The 13,298-nt window shown below is 37.9% G+C and overlaps 1 protein-coding gene across 2 annotated transcripts in view; it reads right to left on the reverse strand.

The window, feature by feature from the left end:
* Window positions 1-13,298, reverse strand: part of LOC128996294 (cytosolic carboxypeptidase 1-like) — a 161,227-nt gene that overhangs the window by 119,873 nt on the left and 28,056 nt on the right. For both annotated transcript variants that reach the window (XM_054421520.1, XM_054421519.1), the window contains exon 3: window positions 10,823-10,905. In XM_054421520.1, the coding sequence (XP_054277495.1) occupies window positions 10,823-10,905 (83 nt within the window). The remainder of the gene's footprint in view (window positions 1-10,822; window positions 10,906-13,298) is intronic.

Consider the following 13,298-nt stretch of genomic DNA (forward strand, 5'->3'; position numbering starts at 1 on the left):
AACAGTCAATTTATTTTTAACAACATCACGATTAATGCCCTTTGCCCTCTTGACAGGTGGTGGCGCACCAATATCGTCGTTATCAGCTCCGTTACCCACAGAGCAAGAACTCTTACCGAAAACAAAACAATATAGTTTAGCCATCAACCCTATGAACATATTGATAGTGACTCCTCCTGCTTCGTCCTTAAACTTTCCCAGTACTCTTGCGTTGCTTCCGTCATAGCAGATGTGATTGTTGGGGTAGTTGCTAGTGTCAAAGTCATCGAGGTGTTGTATCATGTCGCGGTAGACGTTTCTGGTACGGATAGCATAAATAATCCCATCAGTGTCAATATACGTCATTCGTATTCTATTCAATCCGTATCGTTCTACCATGTCATAGTGAAAACCGTACATCCATCTTTTACTATGGTCCAGAATAGACATTCCTGCATATACTGGCTTATTTAGTACAATTCGCACTTTTCCCATTTGAAGCAGGGCTAGGCTCTCGTTATACCAAACTCTGTCATTGAAATTTGCCTTGGCCACATACTTTGTGTAAATTTTGTGGGAGGCTACCAGTTTGAGATTTTGATGTTTCCTCACATTCTGGAGACTCATGCCGTAGACAGCGTTTACCATCAGCTTAAACATCTCAACTTCAAATTTATTGCTGGCACGCTGTCTGAGTTCAGTATTCAGTGTCACGTACGGTTTTAACCACGGCGACTGTTTGAATCGGAGTGCTCTGTGGATATGACAAAGACGTAGTCCATTTTCCATAGCTTGTTGGAGGTAACGATAATGGATCACGTATTCTTCCTTATCCGTTAGTGTGGCCATAAGTTTACTGGATCTTCCCGCACCGCTGTTAGTGATGTCATCCGATGAATATGGTAATTGATAAATTGGTGCCTTTCGCACCTCGGGACAGAATGGTAAGTCACGGTGCTTATCATGAATGGCATGATCCCTCGGGTACTCCAGATCCACTTCCAGCACATAACCATACTCACCATCCGATGGAATTTCTGCAATGTTCAAGTCATCGCATTCCGCACGTGATAGCCACTCAAACTGGGCGTAAGGTAATGGCTGAGACATTGCCCATCCATACAAGTTATTGGCGTCATAGTACATTAAAAATGTATCATCATCATTCTCTTCAATATCTACTTCACTTGTTGATGCACACTGACCGTTTCGATCACCTATTTTATTTTCCATTCTGGTAAACTTATTGTTTGCGGTGACGTGTCTAGTGACGCATTGGGTTAGTCCACCTCGAATACCCTTTTCAAAAAATAAATACTGATCTACATCTTGAAGAGTATCAAGTATCACGCCGGTCTTGAATAACATGACGTCCCACGCATATGAAGGTAATGTTAAATAATGTGCTGGGTCCAAGCCGTAGTGTGTTAGACACATCTCCCTGAACCCCTCAAACACATCTGCCAACAGTAGTACGTCTGTTTGTAGGTAGATGTCAGCATATTGTCCGAGGGTTGTGCAGTTGAACTTGGTCCAGACACGCTGAGCGTGCACATAATCATCATCTGTCACATTATTCCCAAAAACCTGTTTTGGCGGTAAGACTTCTTCGTTCAGCACCTCCTGGGATGTAATGTGCTCATAAGGGAAAATGCCTTTCCTACGTAGCATGTCAAACTCTTCTTGATCCGGGTAGCGAGCTCTTGTTATGTTCATTTTATCAGCTGGAAGAATTGATGCCAATATTGCTAGTGATTTTGACATCAGTCGGTATGAATCGACAAACTGTAGTTTGATGCTTTTCCTCCGACCTGCTCCCGGATGTTTGAATCGCTTAGAAAAGGTAATGTATTTTTCCTCGGTGTTGGCGAGCACATCAATATCACCTTTATCCACTGCGAGCTCTCTGACAATAAAGTGTGCATCATAGTTGGATAGGTTATGCAGGTATATGTTCACTTGTTCTTGTTCCTTGTACCGGAGGTTACAAAACCGATGTGCCGCTCCTCGGAACCTGTACGGTGGTGAATGTTGATGATCCCTCACCTTATTGTCTTCATCAGCAGGGCCAAACTCTTTTTTGCAGATATGACATACTGTGGACTGCTGATATATCACCTGCTCTTGTGGTGTTAACTGTGGGGGATCATTTGGTATCCTATGTCCATAGAGGATGTCACCAATCTTCCGCACGTCATCCCGTACAGAGTTGATGAAGTGATTAGCGGCATCTTCACCTCGGTACAGTCGCAGCTTGGAGAACGTAGTGCAGGCTGGGTCGTCATCATCTGCGTCACCATCGTCGACATTCCTCTGATCGTCATGAATGTAATAAGCATATGCGTACGGTGTATGGATATTCCTGACATTATTAGGCGCATTTGCATTTCGCTGACCACCTCCTACTATTCTAATACCTGCTGGGTCCCAAGCAGGCGGTGCTATAGTTGGTGTAGGTTCGATAGGTTGGTCAGCTTCGTGTGGTACAAGTGCGCACTCAAAGTCTGCGTATATCGTAAAACGACTACGCTGAGTTCGCTCATAATTTTTAAATTTAATTTCCTTTTCTTCTGCAATGTCAGTTCTCAGTGGTGTGTGTTTTGAGCAGTAGCGTTTATGTTCTTCTAATCGCTCCGCCCCTCTGAGTCCTAATTTAGTCGGTTGGTTGTCAAAATATGCAAAACAGCGTTTACATATAAAAATCCTATGTTCACGGCGAGTCAACTGACTAGTTACCAACCGCTCAAAATCCTTTATAAATGCAAAATGCGTTGTGCTTTGATTTGTCAGGAATAGCAAGTCAAAGTGATTAACCAATTCTTGGTCGACGACACGGAGAGGATATACAAATGTTTTGTCTTCAATCCTACCATTGGTCTTATTCTTCTTCTTCTTACTGTCCAAACCGTACACATTTACGCTAACGCCGGGGTTGTTGCGCTCAAACGTGCGGATCTGATCTAATTTTGTTGGAAATTCAATATTATTAAAATTTAAATTTGCTGTTGCACGAACCTCCGCAGTGAACATATTTGGACGAAGTTGTTCGCGGGAAGGATTGTCTATAAATTTGGATAAAATGGCATATTCAAAACACCTTTCATCCGCATCGTTCAGCACATTAAGTACAGCTTGTTTCGCGGCTATTTCCTGTGGCAGAGGGATGTAGGAGCTACCTCTGAGAGGATTATAAACATTAACTCTCACTTCCATAGTCATAACCCTAACAAAGCTCCATCCCGAGCCTCGTAGCTCACATGTCTCCTTTTCCAACAGAAGTTTTAGAATAAACTCCCTACATATTTCATCAACATCTGATGTTTGGAGCAGGACTACGTTGCAAGTTTTAAATACTCGCCTACACGTTTCACCGTGAATATTAACAAATTCACATTCAATCCAGAGATTTAGCTTAAGGGCATGAATGATGGCTAACAAATTGTGCATGAGTGTGATTACCTGATCACGCACATTGTTGAGGAACTCTTGAAGTGTGATGGTTTCATCCACAGGTTCGATTAGACGGTATGTCTTTAACCGCCCGCGAAATGCAGTCTCGACTTCTGCGAAGCCCTCTGGTGCCAGGTTGGATGAAATGATTGGCGCTTCATCGTCATCTTCTCCTCCGGATGACAACGTTGACGTGGCTGGGGAAGGTGGAGGTTGTTGTCCACCAAAGCCTGGTAGTGCTGAGGTGAGCTTGACTGGATGACAGCGGCGATATCGTGTATGACGTTGTAGATTATCTTTCCTCGAGAACGTCTTCCCACACGTATCGCACACGAATAGACCTGAAAAAACATTAGTACACATATTACACAGACGGATAAATATAAATGATTATTTTACATGTTTTTTTTGCCTAATTTCATTTACGGTTTCAGAATCATATTATATTAATGATATATATTAGTAATCTTTATTTCACTTGGTTTTTAGGTGTAAAAAAATAGTTAGTAGAGTCTAGGATTTTTAAATATTTTTAATGGATATAATTTAGTTTGTTTTAAGAAACAAAATATATAAGTACAACAACTTCTAAAAGTAGTTTGTTGGTTTATTTTTTGAATAATGTAATTACCTGTTAGTAAATATCAAAGATAAGGATAGTAAACCAAAGAAGAACAATACATACCTGCTGGACGGATCTCCTCACGTTGAACTGTTGGTTGTAGTGGTGTTGTATATGGGGCTGATGATGGTCCTGGTATGGGTTCAGGCAATGGCTCTACTCGAGGCGCAGGTAGTGGGCATGCTACTGCTGGTGTTGGAGCGTGAACCGTGCGTTGGTGACGTAAGAGGTTTCTCCGCCGATTGAATGCACGACCGCAGTCGGGACAATTATGCAAATCGTTGACGTTGCTATGAACTGTCCTGACGTGCTCAACAGCATGTTTTTTCAGCCTGAAGCTGCTGCCGCAAATGGCGCATACGTATGGTCGTTCTAGGACATTCTCCATAATCTGTATCATCGAAATGTGATTAGTGTACTGACTAAATAATCTATTTCCCACTACTATTGCACACACATATTTTTCTGTTAGTACAACAGATAATTTTAATATGTGATGGAATATCTGTTTGTACACTACTAATACACCGAATGTAAATAAAAATCATTTAAATATGACAACCACTTTAAATACTAAATTTTATACGTTGTATGATAGCTGGAGATGTGTGTTACCCTACTACTAATGCACAAAAATTTAAATGTAATAATTACATTAAATATTTTATTTCTTAATTAATTATAATATGTGATGAAGTGTCTGTTTCCGCACTACTAATGTACAACATTGAAATGTAGTAATCACTTTGAGTACTATCTTTGATAATTATAATACGTGATAAAATGTCCGTTTCCACACTACTAATGTACAAAATGTAAATGTACAATCACTTTCAATAACATATTTTAAATATTTAATGTGACGGGTGGGAATGTCCCATTTCCCCACTACTAATGCATGAAATTTAAATGTAGTAATCACTTTAAATACTATCTTTGATAATAATTAGTTGTATGAAATACTATTGTTTCCCACTACTACTTCACCAAACTAAAATGATTATTTTTATATATATAATAATAAAATGCTTACATTTATCAATACTACTAAACGTAGTTTGAAATGTGATATTTAATAATCTTAGTTCACTTCTAATAATGGTTTACACTTATAATGAAAAGAAAAATTGTTATTTAATAATAAAATACTTACAATTATTATTGTGATGATCCAATGATGACACAAAGCGCGAACTCGTGATGGATAAATTACTCGATTTAATAGAGTCACGAATACGTCTAATCACTGTGGTAGCTGGGAGCAGACTGGATAGAGATTGACGGGGGAGCGTGAGACGAGCGACTTGTTGCTATGCGGAGAACAAAACTGCTCTCTGATTGGTCAAAATAAGCTAACATCCTATTGGTGGTAAATAAGCGTGCGCTATGCGGAGAACAAAGAATACAAGGAAGGAGCGGGGGGCCGCTTGGAGCGCAGGTGTTGGGGAGCAGCTGCGGCTGACAGTGAGTGATGGTGTAGGGAGGGTTGGCTTGGAGACCTCCCACGATGCGTAGGGTGGTTCCAGACAACAAAGGATGACCTTGAACCTGCCCGATGGTGGTAGGGGTTAGCGGCGGGGGCGGGGGGTGGCGCCGGGGTTGGGGCGGCGTCGGGGGTGGCGTCGGGGTGGGGGTGGGGCGGCGTCGGGGGTGGGGGCGGCGTCGTGTGACGTCAGCCGCTCACTGCCGCTCAAGCCGCTCACTCCCGCCGGGCCGGCAAAAATAGCCTACTATTATATCATCATCAATAGGAACCAATGTATAGATCAATAGGTCACCAGTCACATCGCAAAATGTTGAATTATATCATCATCAATAGGAATCAATGTATAGGTCAATAGGTCACCAGTCACATCGCAAAATGTTGAATTATATCATCATCAATAGGAATCAACGCAAAGGTCACTAGGTCACCAATCACAACATCAAACACATGATTCCACGAATATTGTCATAAGTAGGAATCAATAGATCAGCGATCACTAAATCAATCGTACAGTGATAACAATGAACTACATAATTGGTTATGAATCAATGGATGAGACTGTGTATTGTATAATGTTGAATTGTAAGCCTTTCTAGTGTATTAGTACCGGTCTAATAGTGTTAGGGATTTTCTGGTTTTCTAAATAAATGTTTATAACATCAACTTCACAATGTCGTCATTTACCCGTCACACACACTGTTCAAATTCACATGTTTTATTTACCGTCGAGACAAGAGACATTTTCTCAATGTGTTAGGTGAAACAAAACATCGGAGATTTACTATTTCCATTTGACACTGTAGTTTCACTCGGAGGCACGGGTTGTACCGGATATGCTCTGGCAGGATATAATGACGTTGAGAGTGTTAAGTGAAGATAGTCACGCAGGACAAGCTAACTCTTTGGCGTCTAGCCATTGATTATATATATATAAGACGTTTTCAGTGCGGGGAGCGGGTTGGTGTAGTGGTAGAGTGCGGGGGTTTGGACTCAGATGTTCAAATCTCGACAAACATCAATGGCGTGCTAAGAGACAATGGTGAAACCCTCTAGATCTGGAATAATTTGTAAAGCGTTTCCGGGATAGCTTGAGCATAGCATCCTGCGACGTGAAGGTGAAACATAACAATATTATGTATAATGTAGATTCAATGGTTTAGACCTACATTCAAATATTGGGGCACAAACAACGATGACGGTGACTTGGGCGCAAAGTGGCACTTTGCTATACTGAAAAAGATACGTTTATTCGCCCGCGCAGCATGAGTATCTGGCATATTAAAGTTTTTTTTTTTAATTCTGAACTCAAGTATATTGTGTGGTGTGTATCTTTGGTGGTATGTAGGAAAATTATTAGGAATGTATTGGAAAATTATATTACATATCTAATATAATTTTTCAAACAAAAATCTTCGTGGAAAATAGTATTATTTAGCGTAAAAGATAGAGACGCCTATTTTTGATTAATAAGAATATACATACACATTTTCAACTCTAGAAATACGGCGGACATTATCTATACTTATTTAATACGCAAGCAGATATTTTGTGACAATTACTCCTCCGAAACTACTGAACCGATTGTCATGTTTTTGGTGTCATTGGAAAGAGCGTAACGTGAAGTTGTGCAGGAAACTTTCTTTTTAAGGAAATAATTAGAGAGTGAGGCCCTGAGGCCCTTTAAAGTTTCACATTTCTCCATAAGGATAACATGGGAGATGATTTTTATTTACAGAAACATATGTTTGTTACTTGAAAATAGTCAAAGTCTACTACATAATAATTTATTGCTGTGTGTTATGACTGTTAATGTATACTACATTTCAATCAAGGATTGTGTACCTTAAAGTTTACCCATAATGGATCTTAATAGGCCCTACTTTATTTTAATGTTGGGAATAGTAAAATTTAGTTGAGAATAAGTTACCATGATTTAGAAAACTTTACTATAATAGTTTATGTATTTAAACTCACCAAATCTTTGACATTATTAAATCGTTTTATGTAAATAAAACAGCTGATTGACAAATCAAACAAATCATCTACTTCATATGAATAATGTTGTTACACAAACATCGTTTTTTTTTTTACCAATAACTTGAGTCTTTTTTACTTCTGGGTGTATTTTGAGTTTGCAGTTATGAAAGCACCGAGCCAAGTAACTTTTATCTAATTTTCTTTATAAACTAACAGTATTAATTAATTAGTACATGAACTTGACAAGTTAGGTAATTAACTGTCAGTATGGCAAGGGGAAGAAGAGTGGGTCCTCGAAAACAGACAAAGGCGGAGACATCCATCAGAAAATCCAACTGAGTTTTTAAATATAGAGGTCAGTGTATTGCCAAGACTCAGATTAGACTAATAAAAGGGGGCAGTGGTTTTATTGATGTGGAATATTAATACATCAAAAGGGCCTCATTAATGGCACAAGGCTTCATGTGATCAGAATGGTTAACAGCTTAATAGAATGTAAAGTCTTAACCGGGACAAGTAAGTGGGGACATATGTTGATTTCGAGGATAAAAATGTGCCCGTCTGAAACAAACTTAAGTTACCTTTTAAAATGGAAAGATGCTAATTTATGTTATCTTTGGCATTTGCAGCACAAACCCTTTATTTAAAGATCAGCACTGTTCTTACCCAGATCAATTTCAGTCATGAGCAACTATATTGTATGTTGTTTTAAGTAAGGCTACATCTTTTAATAGGATACGCATATTCATTACGGAAAATTCTGACCAGGGTAATCTTCCTGAAGGTAACTTTAAGACTAAAATCGTAGTATTCGTGGAAGTGCTTTTGTGATAAAAATATTGTTTTTTAGTGTTTATTTTTAAAAGTATATTCTTCAAACAGCATTGTAAGACCCTCAAAATATGCTTCATAGGCCTTTTGGTTTGATATGATAAAATGTTTTGTTAAATGTGTTTTAAAATCTTTAACAAATAACTAGGAACACACTTGAACTTGAACACTTATTAATATACTAAATATAATACACATACAGCTAGAAAATGACTGGACTGCTTCCCTTCTAAGGCTTTATTATTACTGTATTTAATTTTCGACGTCGAGTCAATATTAATAACAGGATGAATTTGTTTTCTAAATTCATATGTTATTTTGCGGGGCATTGAGCCGCACAGGTTCACTAGTTAAATTAAAGTAGCGTACTTTAATAATAAATCCAAGCAAAACTTATCAAAACTACGAAGCATATAAACCACGTTTATCAAACAAGAGTTCTAACATATTCCTTAACAGTTATGTGTTTTAAAATCATGAAATGTTTTCAGAAAAGCTCTATTTATATGTGCAAAGTAGTGAGTTTGCTAGGCCTCTCTCTGCTCATAATTGTGTAGGATAAACACAAAACCGTCGTACTACCCGAGTATTCAAGATGTTCACCTTGATTTGCGACGTTTAATCGATAGTCCACAATCAAGGGCGTACGCTTACCTTTGGATCTTCTGTCAAGAGGAAAACGCACAAATGTAAACAACAATTATTGATATAACTTCTGAACAATTTAATTTAAACATGTGTATAGGGTTTTCTTAGTCTCAACTCTTATATTGTGTACACAAAATATCTCAAATATGAAAGTCGCTGGTATGATTTCAAGCGAGAATGATTCTGGAATCAACTTGTCATTCTGTTAACGATTAATAAAGGCTGTCTACCAATAAGGTCGACGTTATATTGTGACAAGACCAGTTTTTAGACCGTTTCCTAACAATAAACGTAAAAACGACAATGGCGGCGTGGGTAAAAAAAGAATCGAAAAAACGCCAAACAAATTGATATTGTCGTAGTATTTTTAAGAATGGGAGTATTTTCTTTAGTAAAATCACATGACGAGTTTTAAAGACAAAAAAATGTATAGGTAAAGTACTCAAATCCAATTATCATTTGTTCTAGTAATAAAAGAAAACTACCCAAGCCACGCAGTATTTAACATGGTTGTTTTGCTGTATACACTACGAAGGTGTAGGACTTTCCCTATTTTATATTTGTGTCAACTTGTGCTAATGGAACTTTTGAAGTTTTTTAGGAAACGGCTCAAACCCTGGCCTTGTTACAACGTCACTACGTCAATTTTAATCATCATTATCAAATGAGATGGGGACGCCATCTAGGTACGTAATTGAACCCAAATATGAGTGAAGGATGAGTGGAGAATGAAGTGGAGTGAGATGCCTTGTGTAGCTTTGGTACTGGCTCAGATCAGCTGTTTCATTAGCTTGGACCATTTAAACCCAATCAATGACGGCTGGGTCCTCCGAACCCTCAAAAACCTACACAATTTTTTTTAAATCTAAATGTTATAGTCCTTTGGTAAGCATCATCAATTGACATCCAAATGACAAAGGTCCAAAATAGATCTCGCAAACTGCTCCATATGAACGCGATCGCTATAACCAGACAGGCGTGAATTGTGCGATGGGGTTTGCGGAAACAGCCGGATAGATAGGCCGTAACTCCCTGTGCGTGACGGTAGATATGCGTGAACTATGCCGCAGTGCGCCGCACCTGGGACTCACCACCTCATGAGGGCCGTCGGTGCCTGGCCCAATACCAGGTGGCGATAAACGTCTAAATCAACCACTTCCAGCTGTATCTCGCCCCTGTGCACGATCCCCCCCCCCCCTCTCCACAGAGTCTCGTCATAACAGTTTGACTTCCGTGATTTTTTAGTGCTTTGATGCTTTGGGGAACCGCCGCTTAAATTAATCACTTCTTCCCGGTATATAATCAGTATAATCAATATGACACATACTTACCCCTATTAGCTTCTTAACAACCCTTATCATGGGTGGTGGGTGTAACTATAATATTTTATGGGAAACAACAAAAAAGTTGCAATAACTTTTGAACAATAATTTTTCCAGATTGGGGATTGCACACTTTGTTAAGAGTTAACAGGACTACAACATACTAAATTTGAATTAAAACCAGACGAGAAGTCTTTTAAATCTGATTTTGCGTTATTTTGTGGGTTTTATGAAAAAATCACCATTAAAAATCCAAATATAAAAAAATGGCTGAATATACCAAGGATTTAGTACACATATAAAGTATATCCAACCAAACCTCAAACTTGAATTATTTTACGAAAACAATACTTTATCAATACTTTGTGTGGACAGAGAAAGTAAAAATAGAAGTCGAACGTCTTTCTAGTCTAAAAAGATACACACAGATATGTTTAGTGTGGCGAAAAAGACCTAATATTGTCAGCGATTACAAAAAATATGAATATCATATTTTTAGCATCTTACCTCTAGCAGGTTGAGCAACAGAGCTATCAGATCTGGCTTCTTGCGTCTCAGCCGTTCTAGGGTCACCTCTCTGACGTTCTTGTCTGGAAAACGAAAGAAATTTTCAAAATGTAGTCTAGAATTAATTAATTAGTATAATATACCATACAATTTTAATTATAAGTGGGACATCCGTGAATGTGTACTAGCTGAATCCAATGTTTCATTCAAATAGAACATGTAGTTGAACTCCTCACAGATCGAGCTTTAGTAAAAATCATACTTTCTATCTTTTAAGTTGACAATGACATGTTTATTCCATCGCCTCAACAATGCAGCTGAAAAGTTTTAAAACTAATCCCATTGCTGTGAAAATTATTTAAGCACTAATATATTTTTTTTTAAATCATCATAAGTGATTGTTACTTATGTTTAGGATAATTTAACCGTTCAGAAGATGATAACATTAGAAACATTTCACTTCAAATGAAGAATCTGTTCTATGAACATATAGGGGAAAGTACGAACCTCAATATGAACCATTCTTGGCTTGACAAAAACAGCACTAACAAAATTTAGAGGCATTTTTTTCTGAGAAGGCCAAAGATTTTCAATTTGTTCTATTGAGAAAATTTTATTTTATGATCACACTGCTTTGATTGCTTGTCAACCATTGCACACGAATTGCACAAATAACTATTTGTTTAATTATGGAATACATTGATGGTACGGTAATACTTGCATATATTTTAATCTGCTAGACAAAAAATTACAATCCCCATAGCCATCAAAGGGTCTACCGTGACTATACAACGGATATTCCGTGCGTGTAGCCCAAGTGATCAAAGACTAATTTAAGTTACAGTTCAAAGTGGTGAAGACACTTTTCTGCAGTGTTGCATGTTATTCGGCTTGCGTGATAGTTTTTTCACATCACGTTAATTACATGTTAAATACATGATCCCCTTTACATGATCTAGGGTTGTAAAACTGTCAGTTTTTGGTTTGATGAAATTGCTTTTGTTCTAAGCTACCAAGATTCAATACATTTTAGGGTATATTTACGATTGTAACAATGAAACTTTTAACTCAATGCAATTGAGATCTCTTTCCAACGATGCTTAAGAAACATCGATTCGATATTCTACAATCCGTTTAAACAATTAAAGAGTGTGGAAGCTTTGACACTTAGAAAATACGTATGTTTGTTAAATGAATTACCAATACTGTTATTGATTAATTGCGAGTCTATGGCCAACAGATTGTAACCGTTAACTTTTATCATATAGTTTAATGTAATTTCTTTGCGAATTTAGTACTGAAGCATACCGGATTCTAATTGTTAAAGTTCACACTGTTTAAGTTCGAAACTTAGCCTAGCTGTTCTAACAACAAAAAAAAACAGCTGATTTTTCGTCAGTGACAAAACTACATCATTTAGCTACTATATTTTTCGTTATCGATTGTCATTAGGACTCCTCACCTCAAGCGGACTAGGAGAAGGCCGCTTTGCTAAATTTACATCCCCAATAAATCGTTTTTATCCCCCAAAAAATGCCCTATCACTCACTATATTGTAAAAGGAGTTGGCGGATGAAGGTTGTCACAACGAAAAAGGTAAAAGTGTTGCTAACCTCCTTCTATAGCAACAAATTACTATAAACACAGACAATATAATACCTTTCATTGTCTGTGCTATAAATTCCTTACCATCTTCCGCCCTATCAACGAAAGCTTATGGCACCGAGATTCTCAGAACTTGACTCAATACATTTCCAAACTTCTTCCCCAGCTTCTCATACTCTACTTACCCTGCAATACACTCTTAACCTTAATAAATACCCTACGGAGAATATTTAGAGGAGGATTCCTGTTAGAGGCTTTATGAACATCAGCTCCTACGGTTGGGTCACTTTTATGGCCCCGGCGATAACGATTAACCAAGGTGGCAACTATGGCAACTTAGGTCTTCAATAAACACTGTTGCGTCCCCATTGAGTTAGGTTATACGGTTGTTCACATGAGGAAAACTGCATTAAGTAGCAAGGGAGTGTGTTTGACCTATGGTAGCATCTACAGAAAACTTGCATATATAAAGTGTGGTAAAACAGCTGATCAAACACTGTTCCATTGTGCTCTATTATTTATTTTTGTTATGGTTTTCTTTCGTGGTTTTCCAACTTTGACTGGGGTTGTGTACCAATCTATTAATCTTCTGTGTACTAATAATGTTACGTTACGTTATAGATGGTTTCACACCTGAGGACGGGACCAGATTACAAAACGTCGGTAAAACATTGTGATTTCACTATTCACGAAGGACAATTACCGCAAAAATCTATAAAATAACGCTGTTTAGGCCATGAGTAAAATTTGTTTACAGACTGTACAGTTTCACAAAGGCGTTTGCGTTTTAAAAACGGGAAATAGTTGTATAACTAACAGCTGATTTAAAATAAAATTCTGTTTTGTGCACCATGTATTTGATTATAAATTT

Source organism: Macrosteles quadrilineatus, unplaced genomic scaffold, assembly GCF_028750875.1.
Source record: "Macrosteles quadrilineatus isolate MER2022 unplaced genomic scaffold, UCM_ALF_1.0 Scaffold_6__1_contigs__length_79288215, whole genome shotgun sequence".
Lineage (NCBI taxonomy): Eukaryota > Metazoa > Arthropoda > Insecta > Hemiptera > Cicadellidae > Macrosteles > Macrosteles quadrilineatus.